General features: G+C 39.5%; 1 protein-coding gene across 1 annotated transcript in view; it reads right to left on the bottom strand.

Annotated features, from left to right (window-relative positions):
* The window catches only part of ARIH1 (ariadne RBR E3 ubiquitin protein ligase 1), an 81,807-nt gene extending 59,601 nt beyond the window's left edge, over positions 1-22,206 (bottom strand). Inside the window, exon 1 of the mRNA XM_036769630.1 lies at positions 21,754-22,206. Within this exon, the coding sequence (XP_036625525.1) occupies positions 21,754-22,125 (372 nt within the window). The 5' untranslated portion in view covers positions 22,126-22,206. The remainder of the gene's footprint in view (positions 1-21,753) is intronic.
* Positions 22,207-22,576: the final 370 nt, after the last annotated feature.

Below are 22,576 nucleotides of genomic sequence, written 5' to 3'. Positions count from 1 at the left end.
TCTCTTTTGGAGTTAACAAAACTATTGGGTCCTCAAATTTCTGGGAAGTCTATTTCTAGAGGCAGTTAGGTAGCACAGTAGAAACCTAGGCCTGGCTTAAGGAAAACCTGAGTTCAAATCTAATCTCAGACATTTACTAGTTATGTGACCTTGGGCAAGTCACTTAATCTGTTTATCTCAGTTTCCTCAGTTATAAAATGGGGATAATAGCTCCTCTGCCTCCCATGGCAGCACTTAGTGCACTGCCTGCTCCACAGCAGGCAGTACATAAATATTATTACTACTACTATTTCCAACTGCATTTCTACCAATAAATTAAGCTAAATGGGCTCTTCATTTTTGCCACATCCCAGCACCTGGCTTGCCTGGAACCTTTCAGGAAGAGTTTACATTAAAATGACATCCATATTCTTGCAAATAGGGCTAGCTGTGAATAATACATAAATACAAACTTAAGTAAAATATTAGATATGTGTGTTGCAAATAAAAAAATGCAAAGTTGCTATGTGGACTCATCTGTGTGGACCAAAGGAGTAAAAGCAAGGACAATAGACAGTAAACTGGTTCATAATGAAATTAGCATGACACAACACAAATAATTAAAATTAGTAGAGTTTATGTATATAATAATCTATAGACAGAGACACAGATAAGCATATCTATAACACTTTAAACAATGGGCCAGGAAACTTCACTTCTAAGAGGACAAGTCTCCAAAACAGGTGGCAAAATCAAGGGCAGCGAAGAGTTGGGCTAGATGACAGGTATGAAATTTAGGCAAGATCACATCAAGCCAGAAGTTAGGTTGAGGCAGGTAGCTGGTGGCAAAATTTATTAATGGTCAGCAAAGTTGGTAAAAGTCCACTCTGGTATATTGGGTCAGAGTTGCAAACCTAAGGAAACCAATATCCTAATGTCTCCTCCTGGAACTGAAGTTATCAAAGTTAATAACCAAGGCTTCTGGTCAAGATGGTTGGCAGCCTTAATAGAGATAGTCAACCCAGTTCCCATAAGTCTACTTGAGCAAAAAAAATCTACATATCTAACCAGAATATTGATCAAGAAATTCAATAAGAAACACTACAGTAAGTGATTCCCACTCCAGAACTGCAGAGTCAGACAGAGAGTTCCTTAGCACTCAGTCCTAAAATACCACAGAGGTCCCTGGCATGCTGAACCTAAACATCCAAAGGAGGGGGAGAGGAAGGTCCTCCTTAGCGCTTCAGTGCAAGGATCCAGGTGCCCTGGACAAGCCCAAGCAGGACAGATCACTTAATCCAAAAGACCAGCAGGAGACTGAGCCTAGCCCTGGCACAAAGCCCCAGTTCAAGAACCAAGACTGGAGAAATGAGTAAACCAGTGAAAAAAATGAAAACTATAAAAAGTTATTACAGATCTAACGACCTACAAGAATAATGCTTTAACACTACACAGCAGGGCTTCAAAGACAGAAAATGCATTTTCTACAGGACTACATGAATTCCTGTAAGATGAAGCTAGAGGAAAATGAAATAAAAGCTCTTAAGGAACCGGAAGAATAAATAACTTAGAACAGAAATTGGCCTTGAAAATTATAACAGACCAAACAAAAATCAACTCCATGAAAAAGCAAGAAATTTTAGAACAAAATCAAAATACAGCAAAAAAGAAAAAAAAAGAAATGCAAGATACCTGATATATAAAGTAGCTGTCTTACAAAATAGGTCAAGGAAAGATAATTATCAACTCAACCTAGACAATTTCAGAAAATCACAAATGAAAACTGCCCAGACCTATTAGAACCTGAAGGCATGGTGAAAATAGAATCTACCAGCTACCTCCTGGAGGAAACCCAAAGAGCAAACAGGAATGTCAGAGCTAAAATTTGAAGCTCCCATGTCAAAAGAAAAGATACAAGTATTCAGGAAGAAGCAGTTAAAATATCAAGGAACTATAGCCAGGATAATAGGAAACCCAGATTCTACAAAAGCTGAGCAGACACCTTGGAATACGGTATTCTAAAAGACAAACAGATAGTAGGGGGTTTTATAAGCATGTAACAACTTACCCAGCAAAAGTATCACTTTAATGGAAAAAAGATTTTCAAGTATTTCTGACGAAAATACTAGAGCTGGATTAGGAACATTGGAATACAAACAAGGATTCAAAGACACCTAGCAGAGTCAACTTGTTTGATTAAACAATTACAGCGGTCTGTACGATGATGCGACACTAATATTCTAAAAATAAGTACTCCTTTAGAACCTTAACGTCTTCAAAAGGTACTGAGAAAATAAAACGAGAGAAACAGTGGATCTGGAGGTACACTGATTTATTCTGAGGGTTTAAAGAAGGGAATTAGAAAGAAGAGAGGGCAAAAAGAGAAACATGTTACTGCAGAAGAGATGAACAAAGTGGACCTTATTCATTCCCTAATTGGGACGTGAGAAAAAGAACGTACCAAACAGAGAAAGGAATACAGGGAACAAGCAGATAAAGTTTACTCCTATTCAAATCAACCAACATACATTTATTAAGCACCTACTATGTGCCAAGAGCTCTGCTTAGTTTTGAGGATATAAAGAGGAAAAAGACAGTCCCTGCCCTTAAGGACCTTACAGTACTTGTGAAGACAACATTTAAGCAAACACATACAAAACAAGTCACATACAAGATAAATAGAAAACAATAAACAGAGGGAAGGCACTAGAATTAAGAGGAGTTTGGGGGAAGGATTCCAGCAATCTGACTGCACTAGATAAAAGGGGGTTTACATACACACCCCCACACACCCACCCACCCACCGAGTTTGGTGCAGGCAGATGGTCATCAAACTCAACAGGGAAACGGGCAGGGATCAGAGAATGAGGCAGAGTTTATAGGGAGGATAATACAAGGAAGAAAATAATAGAAAGAAGTTTCCTGATTCTGAAATGGGAATTGACAAATTGCAGCACATGAATATACTGCACTATAAGAAATGATGAAAGATTTCAGAGAATACTGGGAAGAAGTGATGCAGGTGGTAAGCAAGAAGATCTCAGAGAAGAATTTAAAGGACAACACTGTAAAGAAAAAGTCCCCAAATACTTAAGAACTATAATCAAAGCAACGCTCGTTTAACTCTTATGTCCAGAGGATCTATGATGAAACATGTTACCCTCCTCCTGAGAAAGAGACATTATGTACACTTTTGGACATGGCTACAATGTGGATTTGTTTTAACTAAACTTGTTACAAGGGACACCCTCCCCCGCCCCTCAAAAAAAAAGAAAATTGGGGAAGGACAACAGTAGTAATGAATCTCAAAAGAGAGTCATTGAAACATTTTTTAAAATATACCTAAGTTCAGAAAGAAGCATAAAACAAATAGGAAAGTGTTGAAAGTAGAGTGTGGAATTTATCACTTTAAAAAAAGCAAATGGTATGAAATGGATATTCATGGTTTCTTAGACAAGCCTCTTTTTGTGTTCTGCTGTATATTCAGAAATGTACATTTTAAGGTCAGAATAAAAAAAGTTTAAAAATCTAATGATCTTTTATCTTTGGAGACTCAGGCCAAGTGTACTTCCAAAACATGGCTGAGACAAACAATGAACAGTCTAGAGGTACATGTAATGGAGATAAAGCTGAAAGGCAGGTTGTGCCAGAGTACTGGGGGGTTTGTATGTCAGGCCAAGTTCAGAATGGGGAAGCCACTAATGAAATTTTAGTAGAAGCTAAGAGCTGTGCTAAAGAGGCTTAATCTGACAGTAAGTAGTGGATCTAAGGAAAGAAAAGTACTAGGATAGGTTAGGAAACCAATGAAATAATCTGGGCAAGAAGTAGTGAGAATCTGAATTAGATGGAGGAATTGGTAATGGGGAGGAAGGCAAAGAGAGAAATGAATTGGGGGAGTGGAAGAATTTGACAAGAAACCCAAGTTCTAGTAACAGAATGCTGTTCTGCCTCCACAGAATTTGCTCTCTTTAACACAAAGCCTCATGGGATCTTGTTGGGACTTTCACAACCTTTTATTATGACTAAAATAATATCATATTGTATGTGGCTTATCTCAGCCTTTGAGCTAACCTAGGACAGGTTACCCAGACAAAAAGTGAAGCATCATATACTAGCTCCAAGGAGAAGGCGGGCAAGGGGATTAGTTGAACCTAGATTCATATGGAAGCGTATCTGCTTAATTCAAATGTTATGTCAACTTAATAGTGCTCTGAGCTACTTCATCCACTGGTACTCAAGCAACTATCTATATACCCCATCTTGTTATTTTTGCCAACTTCTCACATAAATCCACCAGAGTATCTACTCAATGTGAAGAAGAGGCCTAGAGAAACAACACATGTGCTGAATTGAGTTGTCCATTTACTGTCTTATAGTTTTCACTATATGGCTCACTTTTCAGTAACATATATAGACCTGATAATGTTCTTAAGCACTTCTTGAATATACATTATTGGTAACATATTTTACAGTCTATTTATGTCCACAATTCATCTATCTGTTGCCCCTTTAGGTTAATTTCAACACCGAGATAGTGATGTTCCATAATTTATAACCACATGACAAATATAGGAAGAAATGCTACTAAAATATAAGATTTTTGCAATTCTGGATTCATTGAAAACCTAATGCAAATTCCAATGTTTCATTCAGCTCAATATCCTATAGGATTAATAGTGATGAAACTCAGTAATTTCCTACCAAAATGCATGACAATTGTGGGTAATGTGCTTTTCATCTATTTTATTTATGTATGCAATGTGGTTAGCTAGACCAGTCTGTCCCAATACTTGCAGTGACAAAGGTGGCTTTGGAATATGTATTCCAAGTTCATGTACTGTCTGTGAGGAGCTGAAGGTTTAGAATATAAGAACATTTCCCAGGATATCATAGTACAATTCTGGAGAACTAAGGTCTAAGGTTAAAACATTTTACTTGATGTTAATATTCAATAAAATCTCTGTAGTTCTATCTATGAAGGTCTTGTATATTTGACAATGTGAAAGCTACTTCTTCTAAGAGATGAATTTTACTCAGATGAGTACTATGTTGCAAAAAAAGTTGTAAAATCAGCATCTAGACTACCTTTCAAAAAGCTGCTCACGTTAACTTCTGGTCACTTCTAATACCACTCACTGGGTTGTCATAACGGTTTTTCCAAAGAGAAAGACTGCAGTCTATCCCTAAACTCCTGATTAGTACTGTAGCACAAACAGTACATTTAATTCAGCTGCTTTGTGAAAAGTCTATTTTAGTATGATCAACTATACACAGATGCAGGAAGGTAGATAGAGCTTTGTCTAGAATACAGCCTGGCATAGCTTAACATAATTCTTTCTTGCTTAGGTATTTCACATCTCATGCCACAGGGTTCTCAGACCCAGTGATCCACCTATCCCATTAGTATCCAGTGAAAAGGAATCCTTTTCTGGTTGACTTTAAAGGTCCAAAATTACTCCACAAATTTCTGACCCCTATGAATGTGCGGCATCATTCTCTGGTATTCTATACCTAGAAAACCTACATCGCTTTCCATAGTCTACAGCTCTGATTCTTCCCTAATTGGTCATATCTTAAATTTTACTTCTTTATGTATCTTTGCAAACAATGTCCTATTTTATATTGACTTATAATTTGCACACCAATTGTTTATATGTAAACTCTTATCCAGCATGGTTAGCAAAGTATTTGTTCAAGTTAAATTTTTTGTTTAACAGTTAGCCTCTACACCATATGTGGATTGCCAATGTTCAAAAAGTATGCAACAAAATACTTACACTAAAGCTATATTGAAGATAACTTCATTTTTCTCTGATGATTCAGAAGGCACTTCAGGATCTTGCAGTGCCATCAATCATTGGGCTGGTTAACAGAAAGTTCCAGTTAATTACACAGCATGATGGATAATGAGTTTACTATAAATGGATTCTAAGGTACTGAAGGTGTTTGAAAACAGTATCTTAAGCATCCCTCCTGGAATTTCTTTTAATATTGCTACTTTGTATTATGTATGAAGCAAAGATTTATAAAAGCAAAGTAAAATAAAAACTAAATCCTATCTAAATGACCACTTTCCTATGACTTGAGAATTTGTTATATTAAAATTCTTATCACACAGAAAAGATTTCTGTCCTTTATTCTTCTGGCAGGCATATCAATTTCTATCCATGTTTCAGTAGTTTTTCTAGAAGAACAATGCATCGAATAATCCAGTGGTCTTAAAAGCTTACCAGATCAAAGTGAATTTGAAGCAGAATCGATCATTTTCAGGTGAAGAAAATGCCTGCTTTTCATAGGAAATCTGCAGGTACGGCCAAAAATGTGTTTCCCGTCATCTAGTTATTCTTAGTTTCACGTAGATGTGAATGCTTCAGTAACAGGAAAAAATTCCTTTGGTTACTATAGCTTCTATCAGTTGTGAAGGCCAGGCATGTGTCCCGTGGTGGATGTGCATCTTTCTAGACGAGCACTAAATTTTTATCTCAATGATTCTTAAATGCTGCCACTCAAAAGTGGATTTTCAATGGCATTGCTCCCACCATGAAAGAGGGCTAGACAGGTATCTGCCTCACTTAATGTGTCAAGAGGCTAGTTTACTACTCCCTCCCCACTATCTGTTCCTGGTACTGTATATTTTTATTTCTTAGGAATATGTATTCCTAAGAATACTTCATTTTACTTTCCCCCCTTAAGTCCCTACTACAGTCATACACACACACGCACGCACGCGCATGCTACTTTTACATAAAATCAGGAATATCAAATTCATTCTTAAAATTTCCAAGTTTTGTCTTTATTAGGTAAAGACAACTAATTTCTTGGAGAGCTGTGCCATAATATGATTTGATTTCTTCTGCAGCACAGGACAGGTGACTTCCTTCCCTTTACTTCTTTGCCTTTTCCCCCCTTCTACCTAGGTAGTATAGAACGTTTTTATTTTTAATTTTTGGAGTCATCTAATTGGCAAACAATCTTATTATACCCATCAGAAGAAACAATAAAGTAGAAAAGATTTCACAAGAATCTTGACAAATTTCTGTAGTGGTTGCCAACATTTGACGAAAAGTGTCAGAGAGTTGCAAAGTGGTGATACAAAAATATAATGGAGCACGAGAATGGAAGACAAATAAAAATTTATCCCTGCTTAACAAACTCCTCCATCATTACTTGTTATTAAATTACTAAAACTAAAACATTACTTGTATAATGGATATCAAACATAGATAAACTCAAGATCCAAATAGTGGCATTTTGCTGATATCATTAAGTGATGGGTATTAGAAGATTCATACTACTTCAACAATGATCAGTGGTGCTATTTCTAGTTTGCTTGATTTTCAGTACAAAAACCATACATATACCATCAAAAAAGTGAAAAAAAAATACATGAAGCTGAAAGGCCCCTCTAAAATCCTATTGGGACAAAGAACCCAAACTGTACGTAACAATGCTTCTAGATGTCATTAATCAGAGAGGTATCAATCAGTACTGTTATGCAACAATGCCACGTCAGATGAAAACTCAGAAACCAAAAAAATTAATTGAGCAACACACTATCAACATCTTGCCTGCTTCTTGTGACCTGGACAGGAGGTTACAAAAGCCTGCGTCAATCAAGACATGCAGATGAAAAACAGACAATGACTGACAGCTGCATGCCAAAGTCAAAGAAATTCAGAAATAATTCCTCCCAACAAAGGACTTTTTATATCATAGGTCACAAAATGCAAGATGGCGGCATGAGAATATGCTTTCAGTCATCCTGAAAACCATCTTTCTTTTCTACTAACTTTCCTTCTTCAAATTCATCTTCAACACAGACTGTTTCACACTCTGTATTTGTAACCCCAGTATGCACTGGCACATAGTAGGTGCTTAGTAAGTACATAACAAAATCTTCTCATTCACTGTTGTAATTCCTTTGCCTGCTCAAAATCTTCAACAGCTCCCTACTACCTGCCTAATAAATTCCCCAAGTGACAATATGATATGGTCAAAAATGCTTTGGACATGGGAATCAGAGGAGATCTAGATTCATTTTCCACCTGACACTTTCTTGTGGTGTAACAATTATTAACTTGGCACTGAAATCCCTCCGGAATTTGGCACCGTATTTCTCCCTTTTCCCATACTTCAGACTGAACTAGGTACTTGCAATTGCCTGAATCTGCTCTGCATTCCCCCCAAATCTGGGAAAACTTGCCCTTCCCAAGATTTATCTATTGGCAACCTACATATCTTGTTCAAGGACCAGTTCAAAGGGCAACTGCTACAATATGAAACATTCTTTGATTTCCCTAGCCAGAATGAGGACTTACTCCACCCTCTGAACTAATTACTTGGTATTTTCATGCACTTGACACCCCTTCTTCTATTAAAATTATGTATTTTACCTTTTACTAGGATATTATAATAAACTTGAGGGCAAGGACTTGTTAATTCCCTTAGCACTTAACCAGATATTATCTGTTGGGACCCTCCTCATGAAGAGCATGAAATGCAGAACTGGGCAAAAGGGGAGGACAGCAATTTACACACACACACACACCACAAACACACACGAGTCAGTAGCAAGAAGTTTTTTTTTTTAATGTGAGGATTACACAAGTTTCATGACTACATGAAAGCCTCAAACGTGGAAAGAACTAAGGACCACCAAAAAATGAAACTGATATTTTAACAGAAAAAAACCCTTTAGATTTTTCAATCAGCTGTGTAGAGACAAAGATCAAAATGAATGCAAAGCTAGAAGAATAAAAATGAGAAAAAAGATGGCATACAATTTTAACAATTCTAAACTAACAAATTATTGATGATGAAAAATAGCAAACAGAAGGCAAGAACTTGAATGATGTAAATCATTTGTCGAGCAATGAAAATGAGCCTAAAAATGACTTTAATTGAAATGCTTGTCCTATTTTATAAGTGGAGAGATAAGACAGTCAAGGGCAAGACCAGTTTGGAAAACTGTTCAGAATGATGGTAGAAGAGTATGATCACCACATAAAGGAGGAAACAAAGTTATCCAGAAGTCATTTAAAGACGAAACTAGTAGTAACAGAAAATTGGAAAAGATCTTCAGGAATTTCTATAATGAACTTTCTAACTCTCAAAGTTAATGAAGTCACTACACTTAATTTTAAAATTTTTTTTTCTTTATTCAATTTTCTTTTTAGTTCCAAATTCTCTCCCTCTCATTGAGAAGGCAAGAAAGAAAAAAAAATGCTTCCATCTGTACTCCAAGTCCATTGGCTCTGTATCTTGAGGTGGATAGCATGTTTCATCAGTCCTTTGGAACTGTGGTTCATCATTACGTTGATCAGTTTTCAAGTCTTTCAAAATTGTATTGCTGTTATTGTAGAAAATGGTCTCCTGGGTTCAGCTCACTTGATTTTGAATCAGTTCATACATGTCTTCCCAGGTTTCTCTGAAACCATGCTCTTCATTGTTTCTTAAAGTACAGTAGTATTGCATCATATTCACGTACTATATCTCGTTCAGCCATTTTCTAATTAAATGATACCTCCTCTGTTCCCACTTCTTTGCTTTCACAAAAAGAGCAGCCATAACTACTTTTGTACATATGGACCCTTTTCCTCTTCTTTGATTTCTCTCTCCTAGTCCTGGTCTTGCATAGATGACTAGCTTTTTGAGTGTAGTCACATCTGGGTGCTCTGGGAATGTGCTTCTAGAGCAGGTGGTCTTAATTTCTGTCTGTGATACTAGACCCCCCCCCCCTTAGCCACCTGGTGAAACACGGATACCTTCTCAGAACATTCTTTAAATGCACAAAACATATCCTTGTGAAAGAAATTAATTATACTGAAATTTAAAAAAATTTAAGTCTTTTTGAAATCTATCCATGAACCCCAGGAATCCCTGTCCTTGAGGATGTAGAAACAGTAGTGAAGAAAAATTGCTGAATGAAACCACACAGAGAAGACCCATGCTGGAATGGACAATCTTTTTAAAATAAAATTTTTATTGTTATCTTTTGCTTTTTAAAAACCATCAGAATTTTAGCCAGTATTCCTCTCCTTACCCCCTCCCAGAGAACCATCTCATAATAACAAATACTTGAAGAAAAGAAAAATCAGTAAAACCAACCAATGCACTATAATAATCTAAAAATTCACTCAATTGTTTTGTAGTTATGCTGTAATCATTGTGTGTATGTTGTTTTTCTTAGCTGTTCACTTTGCATCAGATCATGTAAATCTTAGGTGCTTTTCTGTATTGATAGCATTCGTCATGCCTTACAGCACAGTAATATTCCATCACATTCATGTACCACTAGTTTCTAGTTGGACATCACTTTGTTTCCAATTCTTTGCTGTCATAAAAAGTGCTTCTATAAATATTTTGAGGTATAACTGGATTTTCTATCAGTGATCTCCTTGGTGTATAAGGCTAGTAGCGGAATCTCTGGATCAAAGGGTATGGACATTTTGTTTACTTTAGTTGCGTATTCGCAAATTACTTTCCAAAACTGTTGGGTTGATTCAACAGCTCTGCCATCAATGCACCAACTATCATAATGCCACCCTCCCATAACCCTGTAGGGACAATTTTAAAGTTATTGTTATCAATTTTTCTCAATGTACCTAGGTGAAGATAACTAAAAGTATCTCAGACCACTATATATAGATACATGGTTTTTTTTGGGGGGGGGGCAGGGCAATTGGGGTTAAGTGACTTGCCCAAGGTCACACAGCTAGGAAGTGTGTCACGTGTCTGAGGCCGCATTTGAACTCAGGTCCTCCTGACTCCAGGGCTGGTGCTCTACTCACTGTGCCACCTAGCTGCCTCGATATGTGTTTTAAAAGATGACTAAGAACATCTATAATTATCCAATCGATGTCTACTTTCAAGCTATAAAAAAAATTGTTAGAAGGGAACATTCCACAAACCATATCTTAATAATCACACAATTGACCAAAGGAAGTAGAATAGAAAAAACTACTATGCCTTTATTGTTTAACTATAAAAATTGATTTACTAGAACGAAATATCTCCATTTCCAAAAGAGGTTTATTTCCAACAAGGTATCTTATAAGATTCCTCAAACGAGATAATAACGTTGTTCTATGACCCTTCTGATCATTAATAATGATGCAGGCATAAAACAAAGATACACGCTTGCCAAATATGCTAGCCTCTGTCACAGAGGTCCAATGTGGAGTCCCAGTTGAAGAGCAAGGATTCCCTAAGGTCTTCCAGATGTTCCTGTTTGTGGATTCAAGCCCCCAAATACTGCAGAATCTCCTAAATGAACTTTATAATCACTCCAAAGAAGTTGGCTCTTCTACACAAGAAAGCCCAAGTTGGTGATGAAAGCGTATTGCCCAGACTGTGGCATACTCTCTAGAGCTTTTTTCACTTCTGTGTGTCTTGGAGAGAAACTATAAATGGGCTGAGTTGGGCCAAGAGTTAAACAGGAGAAAAGTGGGCAAGACCGTCTTTGGGGAAACTACTTAGTTCTCTTGAGGACCCCATGCTCCTCTCTGAAACAGATACCAATTTTTTTTTTTAAAATAATGCAAATCCTGGACCAACAATCTCCAAAAAAAAAACTGAACTTGAGAATTACTCAAAGGACAATGAAGAAGTCAGGAACACATACATTACAAGAAAGCTACAAATAATAAATAAAAGTTTGTCAAAAGAAAGTCAACAGAAAAACACGTGGTACCCTTCCCTTAGAAAGCAAGTTCCCTGAGGGCAGAGGCAGTTTTCATTCTTATGCTAAAAACTGGGCCAGTTGACAGGGTAGCTGGATTAGGTTTTGTTCATGGGGTGGAATGAATGTCCAGTGAAATTCCAAGGAACTGGGAATATATTTATGATGAAGATAGAATGAAATGCAGGAGAGCAAGGAGGGCCAATACAGCTATTCAAGTAACTGTCACATACGAGGAAAAAAATTTGTTCTATATAGGCCAAAACAGTCATGTCAAATTCAAATAAGTAGATCCCAGCTGATTCAGAAATACAAATGAACATTATCTACATCATATGGCATTTTTGTTAAACATTTCCCAATTACATTTTAATATGGTTCGGGCCACACTTGGAATTGCAGACTTGCACACTGAATTTGGTATCTCTGGGCCAGAAAACAGAAGAACAAATTGAGCAGACTTTTAAAGGGAGGCAGAGTCTGTCTTAATGCTACAAAGAACAATTATAGCTGTCCCCAAATGGAATGTCAGTGGCTAAAAGGACATGTTAGTTATGTTGTATTTAGGAAGAGGTTTGACTCTACAATCTCATGTCCTTTTCCAACACCTAAGATGTTCAAATTACGCTTTGGCTATAAGCAAGCATGGGGGGGGGGGGGGGCAGAAGAGATATTCCATGTTTCTAAAAAAAAGTATGAAGAAGCCAGAGCTACCAGATATCTTATCTCTCACACATTAAGATGAATGGCAGTTCTCCCTCTAGTGTCTAATGACACACCAGGGTGGGTTCAAATTTAGGGATACATGTTATACATTTAAAACAACCATAGTTACAAGTTCTGTGGTTGTTAAAGGGCCTACTCTGTAACACAAAGCACTGTGCTAGGTACTAAGTGCAGAGATCATGTTTAGATTGGCCATAGGTAATTGCAATCTAAGCACATAAATAAGATTTCAACACATTACTCAATAACTTAAGTGAGCATTACAAAATAAAGTGCCTCAAACCTTTATTAGGCCTGTGGTGATGGTATCTAAGTTAGTTATCACAGTAGGGAGAAATGAATTGAGGTAAGAGAAGAGAACCACAGAAGGCAGCTTCATAAAGGAGTTCGCATTTGGATTGGATTTTAAAGGAAGGTTAGATTTAATAACAAAAGGGCAAGAGGAGCTTTCTAGGTAGGGACCAGCCTCAAGGTGCAGCAAAACAACCTACAGGATTTTTTTTTGGGAGGGGATAGTGGGGGCGCAGAATAAGGAGTAACTGAGATACACTGGAAAAGTAGGTTGAGATTGTGCCAGATTGTGGAGAAGAGTTATGAATGAATGCCAGGCAAAGGAATTTGATTTTACTTGCAAAGCATTAGGAAGTCACAAAATTAGTAAGAGTAACAACCGTATTTTTCTGCTTAAAAGATTATTCTGACATTGATTGGTGGCCAGAAGATCTATTAAAAGGCTAAATAATAGTCCAGGCAGGAGAATGTTAAAGAGATAGAGTTGGCACATTCTTTGTGATATCTGACCAGGTAAAAGTGGAAATCAGAAAGAGATGATGGTTTACGGTAGAAAGATGCTTAGTTTTAGACTTGCTTAGGTTGAGGTCCTCCTGTGTCACTCAGGTGGAGATGTCTTTATATGGGAGTTGGAAGTGAGCTCAGAAGAGAAGCCAAGACTAGAATAGAGACTTGGGAATCATTTTCAGAGAGTCCTATATGGGAACTATAAGAGTTCCCATCAAAGAAAAAGTATGCAAAGAGTACCAAGGACACATACTTGGGACCTCCAACATTAGACTGAGAAAAAGATAAGGAGTCAGTGAAATATGGGAAAGGAGAGGTCATAGAAGCAGTAGAACAAGGAGCCTATGGCATCTCTTAGGGTAAGGGAAGAGAGGCTGTTCAGTAAAGATGAGGTGGAGTTAAACTAAGGTGCCAAAGTGCCAGAAACAGCCAACAAGTTCAACAGGATGCCTCCACGAAAGCCAAACACTTTTTATGGCAGTCTTTGGTAGGCAAAGCTTACTAGAGGATTAGAACCTTCAGTAGCTTCATCAGCACATAAGAACAGCATTTTAAAGAAACAAAGCTTAATTCCTGACCACAACTGACTTATGTGAAAAATTAACTTCGAGATGTTTAATGCCCAACAGTGGTTGCCCGCACACATTAAATGTTTACTTAATGTTTGCTGAGCCCTTTTTGCACTGGTGTCCATCAGAGAATAGCTGAACAAATTATGTTAAATGAAAGGGAATGTTGTGTTGTAAAATGAAGTTTTAGGGAAGACTTACGTGAACTGATTCTGAGTGAAGTGAGAACCAGGAAAACATATACAATCATACCAACACTGTCAAGACAACTTTAAAAGACAGATCCTCTAAGCAATACAATAACCAAACACAATTCTAGAGGCCTTATGAAGAAACAACATACCCATACCTCCTGAGAGGTGATCAGTGTAGACTGAGGCTTTGTGGGGAGGGATGGGAAGGAAGTCATGCAGGTTGGGCATGGCCACTGGGACAATTTTTCCCATCTTGATTATACATGTTTCTAATAGGAACTTTGTTATTCTTCCTCCTCAATGTGGTGTGGGGAAGGGGAAGGAAGGGAGAAAAGGCAGATTTTTTGTTGATTAAAAAAAATTTAATTTACAACAGGTTTGTTGAACCAAAGCCTCAGGATTTACAAATTAATATCTGGAAAAACAAACTTCATAAAGCTATCCTCTGTTGGTCTCCTGGATCAACAATAAAGAGGAAAGTTTCGGCTCCAAACAGAAATTTGATATGAGGTCTTCATGGGGATCTCAATACCTTTTTTCTCAAGGTAGCCACCTATTGATAGTGTGGTGATACTTGAGGGACAGCAGCTCAACAGAATATTAAAACTTGTTTCAAACAAAACAACAAACAAAAACTGAAAGGATTTGTCAATCCTTAGATGAAGAAACAGTAAGCACATTTATCAGTGCAGATGGCACAAAGCTGGCTGATACAAAATATATATCCTTGCAGGGCAGTGGCTCCAGTTTTTATCTTGACAATATTAAACTATAGAGCTGAAACTTGCAGCTAAGACTTCGGGGACATCATGTGTAGGCCCTAACAAAGTCTTGTATATTGTTTCTGTTTAAGATTCAAAGGCTGAATGAATAACAGACCAAAGCAAAGTCCTAGGAAAGCCCATCTCTATACTTCCACTCAAGTAAGAAATCTTACCTAATAGCTGGAAGACTGATCAATTACATATGAATTGCATCTTGGCCAGCTCATCGGGAAAATGGGGTATCCTCTACCTTATTTCAGCATACCAAAGATATAATCCTGTCATTTTTCAATAAATCATTCCTTCTGGATCAACCATGAATAATAACTGACACTGATTAAAGTGATTTTCAAAAAACTTAAATGTTGCCATTTGAGCTTCACAATTAATGTAGGTTCTTAGGTATATATGCCATTTCACACATTAATCTCAGAAAGGTTAAGGGAGTCAAGAACTGGAGGTGGGATGAGTCAATCTGTCTCCCAAGTTTAGTACTACACTTACCAGGCAGGCTAAATGACTTCTGAACTGACTAGTTTGTACAAATGTATCTAGCTCAAAGAACTTGTCACCTGATCACTTTACAGAGCCACTCGATTTGGGTGCCAGGGTTTATATTTTTCTCAGAACCAACACATGTTAACGTCTTTTTCAATGCCTTGGTGGAATAAAGGTCTTTAGCTGGCCTCAACTAGTCCGATAGTATTCTCTTGCAAGCCACCCGGTTCTGGGCCCTTCAGCTAAAAAGCACACTGAACAAATGGGAGGAGTGAGAGCCAAGATGGTGTGGTGACTGGTTTGGGAAAGACTTGGGTCTGGGGAGAAGATTTAAGGAGACATTTAGAGAAGAGACTCAGTTCAACCTTCTTTTCATGTTACAGATTAGAAAACTGAGGCCATGAAAGAGGAGATGACTTGGTAAATTCACAGAGGTTGCACCATCAAGATTTAGATGCAGGTGCCAAATCCAGGGCCTGCCCTGTCCAGGGCTGGGAGGTCCAGAGGGCAGAACCAGGATCCATGAAGAAAGGTTCTAAGCCAGGGGTTCTTAATTCAACAGTGCATGAACTGGTTAAAAAAAAAAGTTCTGATAAATGTATTTCAATATAATTGGTTTCCTTTCTTGTCCTACCTATTTTATGCACTTAAAAGCATTATTCTGACAAGGGTTTCCTTAGGTATCATAGACTACCAGAAGAGTCCATAAGACAAAAAAGGTTAAAAAAAAAAACAGAAATACTGTTATAGGGAGAAATGTTAAGCCTTAGTGTAAAGGGCTTTCTAACAGTGGGATCGACATCCTTATGAATGAACAAGCTTCCCATGTTACTAAACTGGACGCATTCAAGCAGAAGAATACAATAAGGTTGGGCAGGTCTCTAGTAACCCACAGTTTACAGCTGCAAATTAAATTTAATCTTAGGCAGCAAAACCCAAAGATGGAAATTTACTTTTAAGTCACAGTATAATGCTTTCCAAAGGCAAAAATAAATGATTTGTGGATAAGCCAGGGAAAAGGATCCAAACCAAGTTCCCTCCACCAGCACAGCCACCTGAAATGACTCCATAAGCTCTTCATCCTTTCAGTACTTCCTCCAAAAACTCCCTCCACTATTATCAGGGTACTTTAAAACAAGAAACAAAAGCCAATCCCACATTTTTTAGTCCAACCTTCTCTCACCTTTCCCTCTGGCCTAGGAAGTCAAACTACCATCCTCAATTATATCAAACAGAGATCCCTAATAATCTCCTAACCCCTAGGTAAACCCTATTACTCTGATATGGCACACCCCAGTGTCTCCCTCCTTTTTCTCAGATCCTACTTCATTTTATTGCACAGCACTTAGAACTTGGTCACAGATCACCATTTACTGATGTCTAAGGTTTTAAAAATGTAACAAAGTAAACATAACCTCCCTGCCAGCTCCCACAACACCCAGAATACTGTTTGATTAATTCCCTTCACAAAACTTCAGGTGATTACATGTTTCCAAAGCACCGTAAGGTGAGCCAACTTCGCTTCCCCGCTAATTTCACTTTATTAGTGGTGCTTTCCCACCTGCACTGGTTCCCAACTGTAAGTGCAAGGCACCCCCAGTAAAGCCTGATGAGGTTAGAAAGCAACATTTCTCAAATACTTGTTTTGGCTCTTTATTTAACCTTCCTTCTTTGAAGTAAAACACTTTTAGATAGCAAAGGTATAAAACACATGACCATAAAGTAACAGGCTATGCAAACACATTTTGTATGTTGTAACAATTTTCTAAAAGGCCAAAGACACTCAGAAGTATCAGCCTTCCAGAGTTCCCAGCAACTCTCCACCAATGATACTTTCTCATCATCCTTCTGCTTTTGGTCCCCCCACAACACACGATGAACAATGTATCAAAACATAAACGAAGAATGAAGTTTATGCAGCTGTTTGCCATTTCACAGTCATGCTGTTGCTGAATACCTACTGTGCATGCCAACAAGGACAAGTCTTTTTTCTACATAAACCTGTGTGCTCCCATGTACTTTAACCAGCATTATTTGAAAGTCAGTCCTTGACCTTTTATTTTTATACCCTGGAGTTGGATGTTTGTGTTAGGCCATGTACTTTTGCTCTAGTTCACTTAATCCCCCAATAAAGTATTGGATCATATAATAATGTAGTGGCTAATGCATTTAATCCTTAGCAATGGTTACTAGAACCTATGGTGTAGGAGATTTACAGACACATGAACATAATTCTACTTGGAAAAAGAGGTCATGACTCCTAAAACCAAGATCATAAAATTCCCAGATTTCCTTTCATAGCATGCATGATCTTTTGTTGCCTGAAAATAACATGCAATCCCAATTTTAATTTTGTTGAGTCATCTCTACCAAGCAAACTTCCCTTCTTGCTCTGTATTCCTAAAAGTTAAAACAATCTGAAGATTGTTTCTGCCACACAACTTTTATTTTTTAAAAGCTATTTTTACTTTATACAATAATTTCGGAAAATACCATTCTTAATATTACAAATAAAATTATGAGTATGAAAAGACTAGTTGAGATAAGTACTTGAAAGCAGTAACTACTAAGAAATTCCCAATGGAATTCTGAAAGTGTATTTTTTAAGTTAAAGTTTAATTTACTTTTAACTTTGTACATGGCTCAATTCAATTTAATATGCTCAGCAAACTGGCATTTTCTAATGTTAACAATGGAGATGACAAACGTTCTACAAATGTTTAACTTCTATAACTAATAACTTCAATTTTACTTTTCAAGGGAAGTTTACACCATCCTTTGAAAGATTCACTAACATTAACTTTAATTTCCACATCTGTTATTGTTTCATTCAAATTTAGTACTTTAGAGTAACTGTTTTATGCCCTTTTCAACTCCAAAAAATTACCTTAAAAAAGTTAGACATTAATAAATAAGTTTGTATCTGATTATCAAAACATAATAACCTTTGGGGTTAAGGAAATAGATTTTCAGCAACAATGTTAGCAATTTGTCCAATGGCAAACAGCCTGCTACAAATAGTGAAATGACCAACATAGTTAAAAAAGTTAATTTCAATTAGGAAAAATCTGCTACTGCTAAATTCCTATTTGCAGTAAAAATATATTTTTAAATTAAAACAATATTTCAATCCACTAAAGATAGCACAAATGATAGTCCTTTATTTTTATTCAAGTTTTGGGCCCCACTGGGCTAGTGTTTGGTTGTCTCAGAATTCCACAATCCTAACTTTCATATTCAGATTACAGAGTACAGAATGACAAGCAGCAGCTGTGATGTCAGTTTAATTAAAAATAGAGACTCTTAGAAGTTACAATACAGAGAAACTTTAAATTAAACTAACGCAGTCCTTGGTGGTATTATTTTTTAAAAAGTCCAAAGACCTTTATATGTGTAAAAAGCAAGTCTGGTTGTCTTTGACCACTTAGAAGCTCCAAGGCTAAAAGAGGTAACTGATGCAGCCAGACAAGAAGGGCATAAAGATAACTGATCACTGAAGAACACAATTGAAGAACTGCAGCCCAGCCTTGGGTCAGTCCTACTGCACTGCTTCACTACACCAAAGTTTCCTGAACCTAAATGTCTTAGTGACAATTTGTTTGTAGGCCAGGAAAAATGACCATTTAATATCATCCCCTCCCCACAAAAAAAGTTGCAACTGAAGTTCAAGGCCAAATACCAATTTAGCTATTAGTTTTGTGATCTTTTGCCCTCAAAATAGATGTTTAAAAAAATGGCTGAATGAGTCCTAAGATTTTGTTTGAAAATTTGTGGGGGGTGGAGAGGTGGGAAGGGAGAAGGGTTAGTTGATAGGTGGTTGCTTTACAAACTACAAGATGAGGTAATCATATAATCTGATTTAGGATAATTTTTTACCTTGAACGTTAATTTTCTGATGTCACGTTTTTCTCAGTTTCCTATATGCAAAACGCTACACCAGCAAACATTTAAAATCACACATACCAAGGGTCCTGGTTTGATACATTTGCTAGCGGAGTGTCCCTGAGCAAGTCACTTAACCTCTGCCTCAGTAAAATGGGGATGATAATAATAATAGCATCTTACCTCCCCTGATTGTTTTAAGGATGAAATAAGAGTTAAGTGCTTTGCAAACCTTAAAGTGCCATACAGATGCTAAGTATTATTGTCAGTTATAAAAACAAGGTCTAGGATAAATAAATTCACTATTGGACAACAGTAATAATTAAACATCTACATAAAGTCTTATATTCAAATTAGTGAAACGTCCAAAATAAGCCTTAAACTTACTTCACCATTTTGGTAAAAACACAGGCTGTATTTTTATGACACCACCCAATCCGGTTTGTATAAAAACCTCACAATGTCTTATAATTTCACCAAGTAAATGTTAGCCATTATTACTTTAACATCTTATTCCTAAGTATTTCATTTTTGGGGGTGCTACTCAAATTTGAACCAATATGGTAGCATGGACATGAAAATTTTCATGCCATTCAATGGCTGACCAACAACTACTGCTCAAGTGGGTCCTGTTCATGCTGAGGATCAGATGAATTCATTTTGTCTCCCAAAACTATCTAAAAGTAGATTTAAACAGCAAGAGCCACATTTTTGTGCTGTCAGTGACCCATCATACTGAGAATCCAAGTTCATTGTCAGCAAAGGACTAGTCTCATTTTATTTCCATCTTCCTCTCTGGTCTCATACAGTACCTGACCCAACAGTAGGTACTCAACACTTGGTGTTGGAGAATATGCTAAGTGGTAGCTCTGACAATATGGTCCTATGAAGTGCCAAAGTAATTCAAATCTATCAGAAATGGAGTAGGGATTTAAGCTCTATGAAATGTCATTTTAACAAAGCAGGGTTAAACAACAGTTGAAAAATTCTAACTCTGAATCTGATTATCAAATTTGGCTGACTTATCAGCTTCTTGAGGGCAGAGACAAGTATCATTTTCATATCGTTGCATCTTCAGCAACACAATCTTGCTGAATGAAATGTCTCCCCAAGGGCTCTGAGCCCCACACAAATGAACTAGAACTAAGTTACAAAAACAAAACAATTCCACAATCTATCCAACTCACAGGGGCCAAAAAGATGTATTTTTCAAATTCAGAAAAGCTAATTACAGTGTTATGGTTCAGAAAATTATTTCTGTATTTGTTTCCTTTTAGAACGAAGTTATGGATCGTAGGATTTAGAGACTTGAGGGTCACACAAGTAGTAAAATAGAGGAGTTAAAGCTGAGAAATTCAAGGTCCTGACTCCAAATTCAGTGCTGCTTCCATTGCAGTCAGTTAGCTGCCTCTGGAAAGTTTGAGGTTTCTGGTACTTAAAGTATGGTCTCACCCTTTCCAAATATAAGATATATATTGTGTGCGTCTATGAAAACGAGGTTTAAAAATGTGTTACCAGTTAAAGCTGTATTCACTTTTTTTTATGATTTTAGAGACACTGTCCAGTGGTCACTGATTGTTTTAATCAGTTTTCAAAGTTTTCGGTCATTATTAGATGTTACAATTTAATACAAAACAGGAAAAACAGAAAGATCTTACTGGGTTTTCCACCACTGCATATTTAGCAAGGAAAAAAAAATTTACCATGCAACTTGGCAAAGCAGGAAGCTTAGTGATGCTCAGACATTTCCTTTAGTTTCTATACACCAAGCGATTAAAAAAAAAAACTATTTAAATCAAGGCTGCAGTTATACTCTTCTTCCTCAACTTATCAAGTGTTAAGAATGTTTCCAAGGAAATGGAAACTTCCCTTCATTTCCTGAAGCTCAAAATACAATCTGACCCACAGGAAAGGAGGCTTCAAAGGGAGGTGGTGACCGGCCTGAACAAAGCTCACCACCGAGAAAGAAGTTAGCAGGAAAATAAGTCCAGATGCAGGGATCTGCCCCTTGGTTTTCAGCTTACAATTGGAGTATTGTCTGAATCTAAACAATAACGCAGGATATCTCTTTTTAAAAAGCCATAGTGCACAGTGCAGTATTAAATTGTGGCCCTCCCCCCGCAGCACCGAGGACGACCCCGGTCCAGAATACAGGCGGAGCGGAGCCGGCCCGACCCCCGACCGCTCCCGGCGGGACCGGACGAGCCGCACAGGTAAGCGGAGCCCGGGCATCCGCCCCCTCCCCCACGCGGGGCCTGCGAGGATGTAAACAGATGCGTTCCTGCCGCGGCCCCGCTCCCCTCGGGGAGGCCCGGTCCGGCCACGCCACTCCGGGCAGCCCCGGCACCCCCGCCTCCAAGTTGGCTCCCGGCTCTCTCAAGTTGTCGCCTTCCTTAAGCTCCCTCCGGCCGTCCGGGCCAACTTGGAAAGGGGCTGGCCCTTCCCTCTCGCCGCTCTCCCCGGGGCCCGGCCCCTGCTCTTCCTGCCCTGCCGGCCCGAGGCCTCCGCCATGGCGGGGCGCCCGAGCACCGCCCTCTCCTCCTGGGCCCCCCAGAACCGCAGGGCCGGCGCGGATCAACAAGTGGCCGGGGCCTGGCCCGGCCTAGCCCCGCGCCCCCCACCCCACCCCCAGCCCCGGCAGCCTTGGCCGCCGCCCGCCTCACCTGGATGACCTCGTTGACCTCCCGGATACATTCCACCATGTGCTGCAGGATCTGCTCGGCCGTGAGCACCTCGTAGCGGTAGTCCTCCTCCTGCTCGTGCCCGGGGCCGCCCCCGCCGCCGCCCCCGCCGCCGCCCCCGCCGGGCCCCAGGGCGCTGCCGCCGCCCCCGCCGCCCGTCTCCCCGCACAGCAGCCCGTCCCGCTCGCCCCCGACGCCCAGCCCGGGCTCCACCAGCTCCACCTCGCCCAGGTCCAGGTTATCGTCGTCGGGCTCCTCGTCGTCGTCGTCCTCCTCCTCCTCGGCGCCGCTGTCCTCCTCGCTGCACTCCTCGTCCTCGTCGAACTCGTAGTTGTAGCCCTCGTCCGAGTCCATGGCGCGCGGGTGGCGGGCGGGCGGCGGGGAGTGGGGGGAGAGCCCGGGCCTGGCCGGCTCCGGCCCCGGCGGGCGCGGGCGGCGGCTCCTCCCCGGCCGGACGCAGGGGGCCCGATCGGCAGCAGCGGGAGGTGGTGGCCGGGGGTGGGTGGTGGTGGTGGCGGTGCTGGTGGTGGTGGCGGCGGCGGCGGCGGCGGGGAGGAGAGGGGGAGGGGAGGGAGGGGGGCCCCGTTCGCCTCGGTCAGACACGGCTCCGCTCCGGCCTCCGAGAGAAAACAACCCCCAGCTCCACCGCCACGGCCGCTGCTACCGCTACTGAGCCAACAAAGGGGCGTGCGTCACCGCGCCGCTCTACGTCACCGCGTCCCGTCACGCCGCCTCGCCTCGCCCCGCCCCGGAGGCGCGCCCCGCCTCTTCCCGTCGACCACGGCCCCGCCTTCTTCCCCGGGCC

This window comes from Trichosurus vulpecula, chromosome 8, assembly GCF_011100635.1.
Source record: "Trichosurus vulpecula isolate mTriVul1 chromosome 8, mTriVul1.pri, whole genome shotgun sequence".
In the NCBI taxonomy this organism is placed as follows: Eukaryota; Metazoa; Chordata; class Mammalia; order Diprotodontia; family Phalangeridae; genus Trichosurus; species Trichosurus vulpecula.
The sequence above is the reverse complement of the archived record's forward strand: the minus strand, read 5'-3'. Positions and strand labels throughout refer to the sequence as shown.